The 10,855-nt window shown below is 54.6% G+C and overlaps 1 protein-coding gene across 1 annotated transcript; it reads left to right on the top strand.

The window, feature by feature from the left end:
- Nucleotides 1-2,549: 2,549 nt before the first annotated feature.
- On the top strand, nucleotides 2,550-6,327 carry SHISA4 (shisa family member 4). Its single transcript, XM_003264551.3, has 5 exons — nucleotides 2,550-3,100; nucleotides 3,477-3,648; nucleotides 4,475-4,608; nucleotides 5,423-5,590; nucleotides 5,822-6,327. Exons 1-5 carry the CDS (start codon nucleotides 3,028-3,030, stop codon nucleotides 5,866-5,868), a joined length of 594 nt encoding a protein of 197 aa, XP_003264599.1. The 5' UTR covers nucleotides 2,550-3,027; the 3' UTR covers nucleotides 5,869-6,327.
- The last annotated feature ends 4,528 nt before the right edge of the window (nucleotides 6,328-10,855 follow it).

The following is a 10,855-nucleotide window of genomic DNA, read 5'->3' as shown; positions in this document are numbered from 1 at the left end:
GTTCACGCCATTCTCCTGCCTCAGCCTCCCGAGTAGCTGGGACTACAGGCACCCACCACCACACCCGGCTAATTTTTTGTATTTTTAGTAGAGACGGGGTTTCACTGTGTTAGCCAGGATGGTCTCAATCTCCTGACCTCGTGATCCGCCCACCTTGGCCTCCCAAAGTGCTGGGATTACAGGCGTGAGCCACCGCGCCTGGCCTAATTTTGTATTTTTAGTAGAGACGGGGTTTCTCCATGTTGATCAGGCTGGTCTCCAACTCCCGACCTCAGGTGATCCACCTGCCTCAGCCTCCCAAAGTGTTTGTTTTACAAGCGTGAGCCACTGCGCCTGGCCCTTTAGACTTGTTTAAAGAGAAGCAGGTGGTGAAGCTGAAGGGCCTGGGCTTTGAAGCCACAAAAGTCCAACTGCAAATCCCAGCAGTGTGAGCTGGGGGAATTGAAGTTCTTCCAACTTCAGTTTCCTCATCTGTACAATGGGATGAGCTCATCGGCAATGTTTGCTGCTGGTGTTATCATTACCATCATATTCCAGACACCCTGAGGAGAACCTCCTACTGGCAAAGCCTATGTTTTGTCTCATCTGATCACAAATTACTCTGCCTCCTCTTTTCCAGGAAAGTGTTTCTTTCCCTTGCTGGGGATTAAGAGACCAGCTTGGTGAGGGGAGGATATTCCTGCCCGCCCTTACCTAGAGAAGGTGTAGTGAAGCCCCTCCAGGCCTGAAGATTAGACAACTTCTTCCAGGGCCCCCAGTCCTCCCACCCAAGCCCCTCCTCGCTCCTGGCCAATCTATAGACTCTTTCAAGACCCAGGTTCATTATGGCGACATAAGCTAGCCCCAGCTCTCCATCTCCAGGCTCCAGCATCCCTTGTCAAGGTAAGAAGTGCCAGTTATCCCAGTGCAGCCAGTTCTCCCCTCTGGTTGTCCCACAGCCCCCTCTCTTCACTCTCTGTCCTAGTCTAGTCATCTCCCATCCCATGAACGGAAATACATTCTTAGAATTTTGCAATGAGAAAATCACTGATGATGTTGGTGCATGCTAGGTGTTATTGCAAGCTGGAAGTGTCAACTAGGGGTATACGCTTTGAGGAGGGCTAGTTGGAGAAAAAAGCAGGAAAGTAGCTAGAGAGGGATGAGTTTCAGGAAGGATGTGGTTTGGTTTTCTTCGCTTTAAATAGGAAAGACTTGAGATTTCCTAGGGAAAAGAAGCTGGTAAGATGTGAGAAGCTAAAGACACTAAAGAGATGGGATAATGAAGAGACAAATCAGCAGGGGTCAAGGGTACACATGGGAGATTCAGCCCTGGGTAGGAAAGACAGCACCTTATCTGAAGATGATTCAACCAACAATGACAGCACTGATGGCTAGGGCTGGATGGCAACATTGAACACAGCCACGTGGTCCCTGCAGTCATGGAGCTTTTAGTGTAGGAAAGAGGAGATGGATGGCAATGGGCACACAGAGTAGGTGGTGCTGGATTCAGAGGCGTCTCTCTTTGTCCCTGCTGCTGCTTTTATGACTGTCCTGCGTGAGGACATACTCTTGCCCATCAGGCTACCAGCAACTTTCTGGGCCAGGAGCCTATCCTCTCCTATTCCAGCTCTCTTGGGTAGGTGTGCCAGCACCCACAGGGGCCCAGGATGGGGCAGCTCCTCTTTCAGCTGTCCTTCGTTAACCTACTAAGATTCTACTGGGCCTTCCATGAACCTGCCCTGATTCTGTCACCCCAGAACACAAGAAATACTCGCTGTCTACACTGTCTGCTGTTGCGGCTGGGGATCAACCCTGATTTAGATTTGGGTCTTCCTGATGCCTCTACCATTTACTGGCTGTATTACCTTGAACAAGTTCTTTAACCTCTTGAGTCCTAGTTTCTCAGTCTGTGAAATGGGATTGATAACACCGACGAACCTTGCTTAGTTCATGGAGTTGTGGAAAGATTCCAGTGAGGTAGATGTGGAAGCCCAGAAGTGCGTGTAAAGGGTGTACATGGCAGGGGATTAAGGTAGGCTTTTGATGATCTCCCTGGCTTAATTTGCAGTTCCTCGGAGGGTACCTCATCTAGCATGGAGCATAGTCACTGGCACTCAGTATAAACCTGTGAAGACTGACCTCTCCCATCCTAAAACACTGTCTCCACCTGGAATTAACTGTTGCCCACCTGAAATTAACTGTTGCCCTCCCTATGCTCCGGTGGCTATTGCAGTACAGGCTTGCTCTGTGAAGGGCTTTCACTGTGAAGAGTGTTTAACTGGATGGGCCCCAGGTGGCCCCAGCAGTCTGCCTTCGCTGCTAGTGAGGCCATGGGCTGGTGCAAGCCAGGTCTGTCCACTTGAAGGGGGAAGGGTCCATCGTAGGGAGCCAGTGCAGCTGGCAGGGTCCAGGCCTGTGGACACCGCTGGGGACAAAGCCACTCTGAATGCCTCTCAATGAGTGCTTGTGTTCTGGGAATGGGGGCGGGGTGACGACATCCAGCCTCTTTCCCTCTCCGCCCCCAACAGGATGTCCCAGGCTGGACGCCACAAAGGAGGTCCCCCACAAGTGAAGGTCCAGCCCTGCTCCTCCAGGGTTGGCCCATGTGTCTGGGCATTCGGAGGTGGCACCAGGATCGGGGCTTCTGGAGTCCAGCATAGTGATTGGGCCCAGGCCGGGGGCGGGTCCAGAACACAGCCAGGCTTCCCTGGCCGCAGTGCCCAACTGCCCGCGGTGCCCATGGTGGCTCGGACGGGAGGAACCACCGCGGAGCCGGGGACAGGGGGAGCAGGGCAGTGCTCTGCTGGGTGAGGGGCACCCAACTCCAGAGGCTAGGTGGGCGTCGCTGGTGGGTGGACTCCTGGGCGCTGCGCGGAGCCGCGCCGGCTGGGTTAGCGCGGGCGGGGCGCTTAGTCCCACCCCCAGAGGAGGCGGAAGAGGAGCCCGAGCCTGGCCGCGGGCTGGGCCCCGCCGCAGCTCCAGCTGGCCGGCTTGGTCCTGCGGTCCCTTCTCTGGGAGGCCTGACCCCGGCCGCGCCCAGCCCCCACCATGGCACCCGCGGGGCTCCGCCGGGCCGCGCCGCTCACTGCAATCGCTCTATTGGTGCTGGGGGCTCCCCTGGGTAAGGGGATAGGGAGTGATGCGGCAGGGGTGGAATGGGGGCGGAGGAAGGGGAGGGGCCGATCCGAGGGGCTTGGGCTCGGGGCCTCTCCGAAACCCTCCGGCTGCCACGGGAGCCTTGGGTGTTGCTGGTCCTCAAGAAGCGGGAAGAGGGAGCGCCAGGATGCTGGGCCATGGGAGGCTGATCCCGGGGTGCAGGGTCAGCTTCAGGCAGAGGCCTCGGGGGCTCTAGGGCTGAGACCCTCAGGGTGGAGACAAGGGGCAACCCTCAGTGTTCGGGAGCCGGCAGGCTGGGGACCGCCGGGGGAGTGGGGCCGAGCGCGGCTGGGGATGAACTGGCCTGGTGGCCACTGGGCACCCCCAATTCCTGCCCGCAGCGCTGGCCGGCGAGGACTGCCTGTGGTACCTGGACCGGAATGGCTCCTGGCATCCGGGGTTTAACTGCGAGTTCTTCACCTTCTGCTGCGGGACCTGCTACCATCGGTACTGCTGCAGGGACCTGACCTTGCTCATCACCGAGAGGCAGCAGAAGCACTGCCTGGCCTTCAGGTGGGTTCCTGCCTCCTCACCCTCACCCCCTCCTCCATCCTTTTCTCCAGAGGCCTCCCCTTCCTCCCTCCCGGACTCCTGCCTCCTCCATTGTCGACCTCCACATTCTTAGCTGAATAGAGTCAGCAGGACTCAACCCTGGCGGCAGAGCTAGGTGCTTAGGTGCTGGTGCCTGGGAGTTCCGGAAAAGGCATGTTAGTTACCTTCATAGGCTTTGGCTGGGCCAGGGGTTTCCAGCCCTCCCTTTGGTCCTGTCAGGTCATGGGGAGGGAGGGTTCAAGGTTAACAGCCGGACGACAGTGTAGCTTTGTGGAAGAAGCTCTGGCACAAAGGCAGGAGACTTGGGTTTGATTCCCAGGTCCACTTCTTACTAGCTGTGTGATCTTGGAGAAGACACTTGCCTTCTATGGGTCATTGCTTGCCAAATTAGTGGTTGTCAAACTTTTTTTTTTAATATATCATATACAAAATAGATACAGAGACTTCTGATTGAAGTGGGGTTTGGAAAAAATGGCTCTAGATTATTTCTAAGGCTCCTTTCAGTGTTATGCTGTATGTCTAATCATTTAAGTTGTAGATATAAAAGCAATGGTTGGGGGCGCACTGCAAATCCCCGTATGCCTCACGCTAGCCAGCCAGGCAGCATAGCCTTCTGGGAAGTGGAGGTCCTCTAAGATCTCCTTCACAGGGACTGGGCAGAGCCCCACAAGGAACCCCAAATCTCAGCATCCCATGGCCCCCCTGCTGGCCAGCAGTTGGAGCCAGCATAATAAAGACTCCGTCCTATGAGTGTTGGAAGGTGAGAGGACCTGTTCTTTGTCTAAAGTCCCAAGACCATAGCAGGCATCGCCTCAGCTGTGATCCTCTTTGTTGCTGTGGTTGCCACCACCATCTGCTGCTTCCTCTGTTCCTGTTGCTACCTGTACCGCCGGCGCCAGCAGCTCCAGAGCCCATTTGAAGGTACACCCAGTACTGGGCAAGATGGGCCTCAGATGGGCTGGGCTAAGTCTCATAATGGGCATCAGAGAGTTCATGGATTGGGTAAATTCTGTAGTAGTATGTGCTTCTGTATACACACACCTGCCAGCATGAAAACCCAGAAAAATGCTTGTAAACCCGTGAATATTAGAATATGCCTAGGGGTATATGGAACATCAGACTTTGTGTGCATTTCTGTGCATACACATGAAGATTCAAATGTGTACAGGAGTGCAGTCTGTCAACAATAGTGGGTGCAGTGGGTGTATGCATGCATATGACTCTTAGTAAGTACACAGGGTCAGGTCTGTAGTGATGAACATTAATTGAGTGTGCTCCAGTGGATGGCAAAATATGTGCCTGAGTGTTGGCATGTGATGCACATATGCCACAACCTGATGGACATGGGGACAGTGATGCCATATGGGAGATCAGTGTGGGAGGGAAGGGCTAGGAGAAGACCCTCTTAGTGGCAGCTCTGCTGGATTACAGGATACCAGCCCTGAGCTGTCCCCTCCTTGCCCAAGTGAGATATTCCCTGGGCTGTGCTCCCTGGTTCATGAGGTCTCTGAAACCTGCTGAGGGGAGCAAACTTGCTAAACACAGATTGACCAGCTGGGGCCACGTGCACAGCTCCCTGCTTAATTCTGCCAAGCAGGGTGTGGGAGGCAAAGATGGCCAGCCTGGAACTTGCCAGAGGCCAGCACCAGCGTGCTTACCTTGGTTTCCTGGGCAGGAGGAGGAGGCTTCCCATAGGAGATGGGTCTCTGAATGCGGATCGTTCTCCCCCATCTAGGCCAGGAGATTCCAATGACAGGCATCCCAGTGCAGCCAGTGTACCCATACCCCCAGGACCCCAAAGCTGGCCCTGCACCCCCACAGCCTGGCTTCATGTACCCACCTAGTGGTCCTGCTCCCCAATATCCACTCTACCCAGCTGGGCCCCCAGTCTACAACCCTGCAGGTAAGTAAGCAATCTGGAGCCCCTTGCTGCTGCCTTCCCCCACCCCTTGCCCTGCGACCTCCCCTGTGCCTCTCTCATTCTCAGATTCCCTCTCCCAGACTTCCTCCACCTCTAGCCCGAAACCTCCAGGCCCACTCTTCCCCATGGGTCCTGTCTGCCCCGGGGGTAGGGGGGTTACTTTTCGCCAACATATGCCACCACTCACCCTCATCCTGTCTCTTTGGCTTTCAGCTCCTCCTCCCTACATGCCACCACAGCCTTCTTACCCGGGAGCCTGAGGAACCAGCCATGTCTCTGCTGCCCCTTCAGTGATGCCAACCTTGGGAGATGCCCTCATCCTGTACCTGCATCTGGTCCTGGGGGTGGCAGGAGTCCTCCAGCCACCAGGCCCCAGACCAAGCCAAGCCCTGGGCCCTATGGGGACAGAGCCCCAGGGAAGTGGAACAGGAGCTGAACTAGAACTATGAGGGGTTGGGGGGAGGGCTTGGAATTATGGGCTGTTTTTACTGGGGGCAAGGGAGGGAGATGACAGCCTGGGTCACAGTGCCTGTTTTCAAATAGTCCCTCTGCTCCCAAGATCCCAGCCAGGAAGGCTGGGGCCCTACTGTTTGTCCCCTCTGGGCTGGGGTGGGGGGAGGGAGGAGGTTCCATCAGCAGCTGGCAGTAGCCCTCCTCTCTGGCTGCCCCACTGGCCAGATCTTTGGCCTGTTGGATTAAAGCTGTAAAGACATAACTCATATCAGTAGCATCATTGGACCCATCCACACCTTCCAGGAACACCGCCTTCAGCTGAGCCCAGACTGTTGCCCACTCCATATTCCAAAAGTAGGGAAGGGCCAGCACCAGCACCGGAGCACAGCACCATCCTCACCCCCATCCACAAGCAGACCAAGGCGGACTGTTCCTGGCTTCCTAAAGGCTTCCTAAAGACAACGAGGTGAATTTTGCCACAGCTCTGAAGAGATGCTCATTTGCACTACAGATATTCCCTGCCAGGGATCAACAGCTCTACAACAGCTGAGGCACTGCTAACTGTACAAAGGCAGTTCCTGTTCAGGTACCCTTAGATTCATTCTGGGCCCCACCACTTTCTGACCTTGGCCATGTCTCCCAAGCCTCAATGTCCTCATCTATAGAATGGAGATAGGACAGGCGTGGTAGCTCATGCCTGTAATCTCAGTACTTTGAGAGGCCGAAGTGGGTGGATCACCTGAGGTCAGGAGTTCAAGACCAGCCTGGTCAACATGGTGAATCCCTGTCTCTGCTAATATACAAAAAAAATTAGCCAGGCATTGTGGCAGGCACCTGTAATCCCAGCTACTCAGGAGGCTAAGGCAGGAGAATTGCTTGAACCCAGGAGGCTGGGGTTACAGTGAGCCGAGATTGCGCCACTGTACTCCAGCCTGGGCGACAGAACCAGGATCTGTCTCTAAATAAATAAAAATAAATAAATAAACAAATCGAATGGGGATAATACCCCATGGCTGTCAGGAGGGTGAAATAGTATGTACATGAAACTGTTAGTCCTGTACTTTCCTTCCTGATTAGAGATGCTAGAACTAGGAGCCAGGTAGAGACACTGGGTGACCCAAGAACCTGGTGCAAGGTGCTTCTGTCAGCTGCTTGGATTGCCAGTCCCCAGGCCCATGTCTGTGACCCCCACTGAGCCACACAGTGGGGGATATGACCTTTTCTCCCCCTCCTCCCACAAATATTGCCTAGAAGAGCCCCCCACCTCTGGAGCTGCCTGGCTGTCTTCCCTCTCCTTGTTCCCTGGGATCGTGGTCCTTGTGCTCTCAGGACTTGTCTGGTGACAGATCCAGGGAAGGAAGTTTTATTGTTTTTAATTCAGGTGGGAAAAGTGTCAGCTCAGCTTGGCAAAGCCCCACCAATGAAGAGCTCCTCCCCTCTCCAAGCCCCTTATCCAAGTATCCTCTAAGCCCAGCCCTCCTTTTCTCCCCATCCACAGGTACTCCAGCCCCACTGCAGCCTCAGGCTCTGCTCTCCTGCCTTGCCCCATCAGACCTCTGGGCTCCTGCAGCCCAGCTGGGTTCTGGATATGGCCATTGTGCTGACCATGCCCCCAGGGCCTTCTGCCACCCACATACTCTTGAGGATTATCTCTTGTCACACAGCCTGGAAGGCAAGAGCTCCTGGGCCAGGGTTTCGGGGCCAGGGTCAGAAATTCCCCTGGGCAGAGCTCTGCCCCTAGATTCACAGCTTTCCCATTCCCAGTGAAATCTTCATGGGGCCCACATGTCTGCCCCTGGATCAGACCCAGACAGGGAGGGGCTGCTGATGCTGGTAGAGATAGAGCTGAGGCCACAGGTACAAATCCTCTTTCTCTTTGAGGGTGGGGACAAGAGGTGGGAGCTGGAGCCCTGGAGTGCCTGGCTTCACAATTTAGGAAAGAGGGTCTCCAAGTCATCTGAGGTTTGGAGTCCAGTCTCCTCTCTCCTGAAGCTGGGAGCTGGAAGAGATCTACATATTAAGGTTTTTTAGTTTCTCCGAGAAATGATGTATAAATGTATGCAAGGTGATGCCAGTCAGAATTAATTATCCTTGAATCAACAACCTGGTGCCAGTGAAAAAATGCTTTGTAGTCTGGGATAGGAGGCAGGTTTACCCTAGCCATAGCTGAGACTGGAAGAGTAGAGTTGCCCCATTTCCAGTCAGCTAACTCTGCAAAACGCTGAAGAGAATTCTAAGAAAAGGAGCAAAACTGTGACAGAGTAGGACTTTCACATGCTCTGAGCAGTGAAGAGGTCTCTCACATATCCTGGAGTTCTTTAAGTGGAGGCAATCATCCCTACGTCTCTTCCCAAACCACTGCAGTCTCCTCTGACCCCACCTCATCTGACTCATCATCTGGGAAACAAGGGGAGCCCAGCAGGGCCAGGGGAGTACAAAGCTGTAGTTGCCCCTCCGGATCACCTTGTTCCTCAACTAGCACCCCTGAAAGCCAATCAGGCACCCTATAAGGGCAGGCAGGAGTGAGGATGGGAGGGGCAGTGTCCCTCAAGGATTGGGGGACCTCAGTAGTGTCAATAGGGTCCTGCTAGGCTGGGAGGGAATGGTGAATCTCCCAAGGTGCCACATCTGGAAGGCACATGTGGAGAAGAGGGGCATTTTTAGACAAAAGCAAGAGGAGTGCATTCTTAGGGCAGGAATCTTGCCAGGCTGGGCCTGCTCAGGGGGAAGCGGTTCTCACAGGTGGATGGGAGGGGTCAGGTGCAGGGGAAGGAGCTAGGGCAGGGACACATGGAAATACAATGGGCAGGGGGGGAAAGGTTGGCAAGAAAGGAGAGACACCTTGGGTGAGGGGAGAAGGGGAACCCCCACAAGAGGTGAACAGAAGGGAGGCACTTCAGGCAAAGAGTAAAGGAGGGAGGGGCAAGTAAGGGAAGGGCCCTAGAGGGCTGGAGGAAGGAGGGAGGGAGGGGTAGGAGGGGCATAGACAGGATGAGTGGGAGGTGCTAGGGGAAGGGTGCTGAGGGGGGCCGCAATCTCTTGGCCACTCTTAGGCCGGCAACCTAGCCCAGCACCACAGCAACACAGGCCCTAGTCAGGCCAAACTCAGGGGTCAGGAGCCCCAGCCTGGCCATGCAGGGTGCAGAGTAGGGGGGCAGCACATGGCACTCCCAACTTGGTGGTCCAGAAGCTCATGGGTGACCTGCATCCAGATCTCATGTTTCTTTTTTTTGTTTGTTTTTTATTTTATTTTATTATTATACTTTAGGTTTTAGGGTACATGTGCACAATGTGCAGGTTTGTTACATATGTATCCATGTGCCATGTTGGTTTGCTGCACCCATTAACTCGTCATTTAGCATGAGGTATATCTCCTAATGCTGTCCCTCCCCCCTCCCCCCACCCCACAACAGTCCCCGGAGTGTGATGTTCCCCTTCCTGTGTCCGTGAGTTCTCATTGTTCAATTCCCACCTATGAGTGAGAACATGCGGTGTTTGGTTTTTTGTCCTTGCGATAGTTTACTGAGAATGATGTTTTCCAGTTTCATCCATGTCCCTACAAAGGACATGAACTCATCATTTTTTACGGCTGCATAGTATTCCATGGTGCCACCATGTTTCTTAAAGAGTGCCACATGTGTGACACAGTGCCCAGGCCTAGAGCCCCTTGTTCACCTGCAGGTTGAGCTTCTGTGAGGACAAATGAGGCCAGCGCCTTGGCAGCTGCTGGTGCCTGCCATCCCACCCACAGCCAGCACCAGGGCCTAGGTCCCAGTGCTGGGAAGGTGGAGGGAAAGACGCTTTTCCCATCTGGATAGGACCAGGAGCCAAGAAGCTTGGGGTGCAACAGCTGGGCCCTGCGGGCCAGGAGAGCTGAGAGGTGAAGCCTCCCTTCCTTGCAGGTAGGAGCTAGGGAATGTGATTCTCCAGGAAGTGATGGAGGGTGGGGGGGGCAGAGTGAAGGATATGACAGTGGGGGCTGCAGGCAGAGACTGTGGAGGTCAGACCGTGGCTTCATCCGGTTGCTGGATGAACCCAGAGGTAAGAGACTTGGGTTCAAATCCTGATTCATCAACTTCGACAAGTCATTTGCTGTCTTTGAACCTCTTTTTTTGTCCTTGTACAGTATGGGCACCAGACAAGGATAGAGCCTTTCTGGATTTCCCCCTATAAGTTTTAGGAAAGGAAGCTGGACAGATGGGTGACTGCCAGTGCTGGTGGGGCAGGTGGGCAGCAGTGGGTGCGTGGCCCAGCAGAAACAAGCCTCCGGAGTTTGGGCCCCTTTTCCAAAGCTCACCAGGCTATCTGCCCATCTTTTCCTCCCCCTCCCTCGAACTGCCTCCCTCCCCTGGTCCCTAGCAGAGCTCCAGGGCACCCCTGGAGCAGCTGGAGAATCTGGGTTGCAGTCCACCCCCAGGTGGCGCTGCGCTCCCGCACCAGGTTCAAGTGCACTAGAGGAGTGATGACATCATCCAGGGTGGAAACAGCATCCCCACCGCAGTGGCAACGAGGAAGAGGGCAGCTCACTTGTTGCTTGGGACAGTAGGGAGTGGTTTTTCTCTCTGGCTAAATCATGTTTGAAGTTTGGTAGAAAGGGCTTCCTAAGGTGACAGGTTCTATTGGAGCCTTAAGATTTGGAGGCAGGTTGTTTGGGTTCAGGTGAGCGTCCAGTGCTTTCCTCCAGCACCGTCACAGCCTTATTTCGGTGAGGGAAGGAAGGGGAGCTGTTAATGAGAAGCGGTTCTATTGCCTGAAGACCTGGGCTCAAAACAAAACCAACAAACAAAAAAGACC

The sequence above is a fragment of the Nomascus leucogenys genome, chromosome 9, assembly GCF_006542625.1.
Source record: "Nomascus leucogenys isolate Asia chromosome 9, Asia_NLE_v1, whole genome shotgun sequence".
NCBI lineage: Eukaryota > Metazoa > Chordata > Mammalia > Primates > Hylobatidae > Nomascus > Nomascus leucogenys.
The sequence above is the reverse complement of the archived record's forward strand: the minus strand, read 5'-3'. Positions and strand labels throughout refer to the sequence as shown.

Excerpts from the sequence above, each read along its gene's own strand:
- SHISA4 (XM_003264551.3), top strand. The coding sequence starts at position 3,028 with ATGGCACCCGCGGGGCTCCGCCGGGCCGCGCCGCTCACTGCAATCGCT. Across the intron at positions 3,101-3,476 it reads GGTGCTGGGGGCTCCCCTGG|CGCTGGCCGGCGAGGACTGC; the intron begins GTAAGGGGATAG and ends TCCTGCCCGCAG. Across the intron at positions 4,609-5,422 it reads GCTCCAGAGCCCATTTGAAG|GCCAGGAGATTCCAATGACA; the intron begins GTACACCCAGTA and ends TCCCCCATCTAG.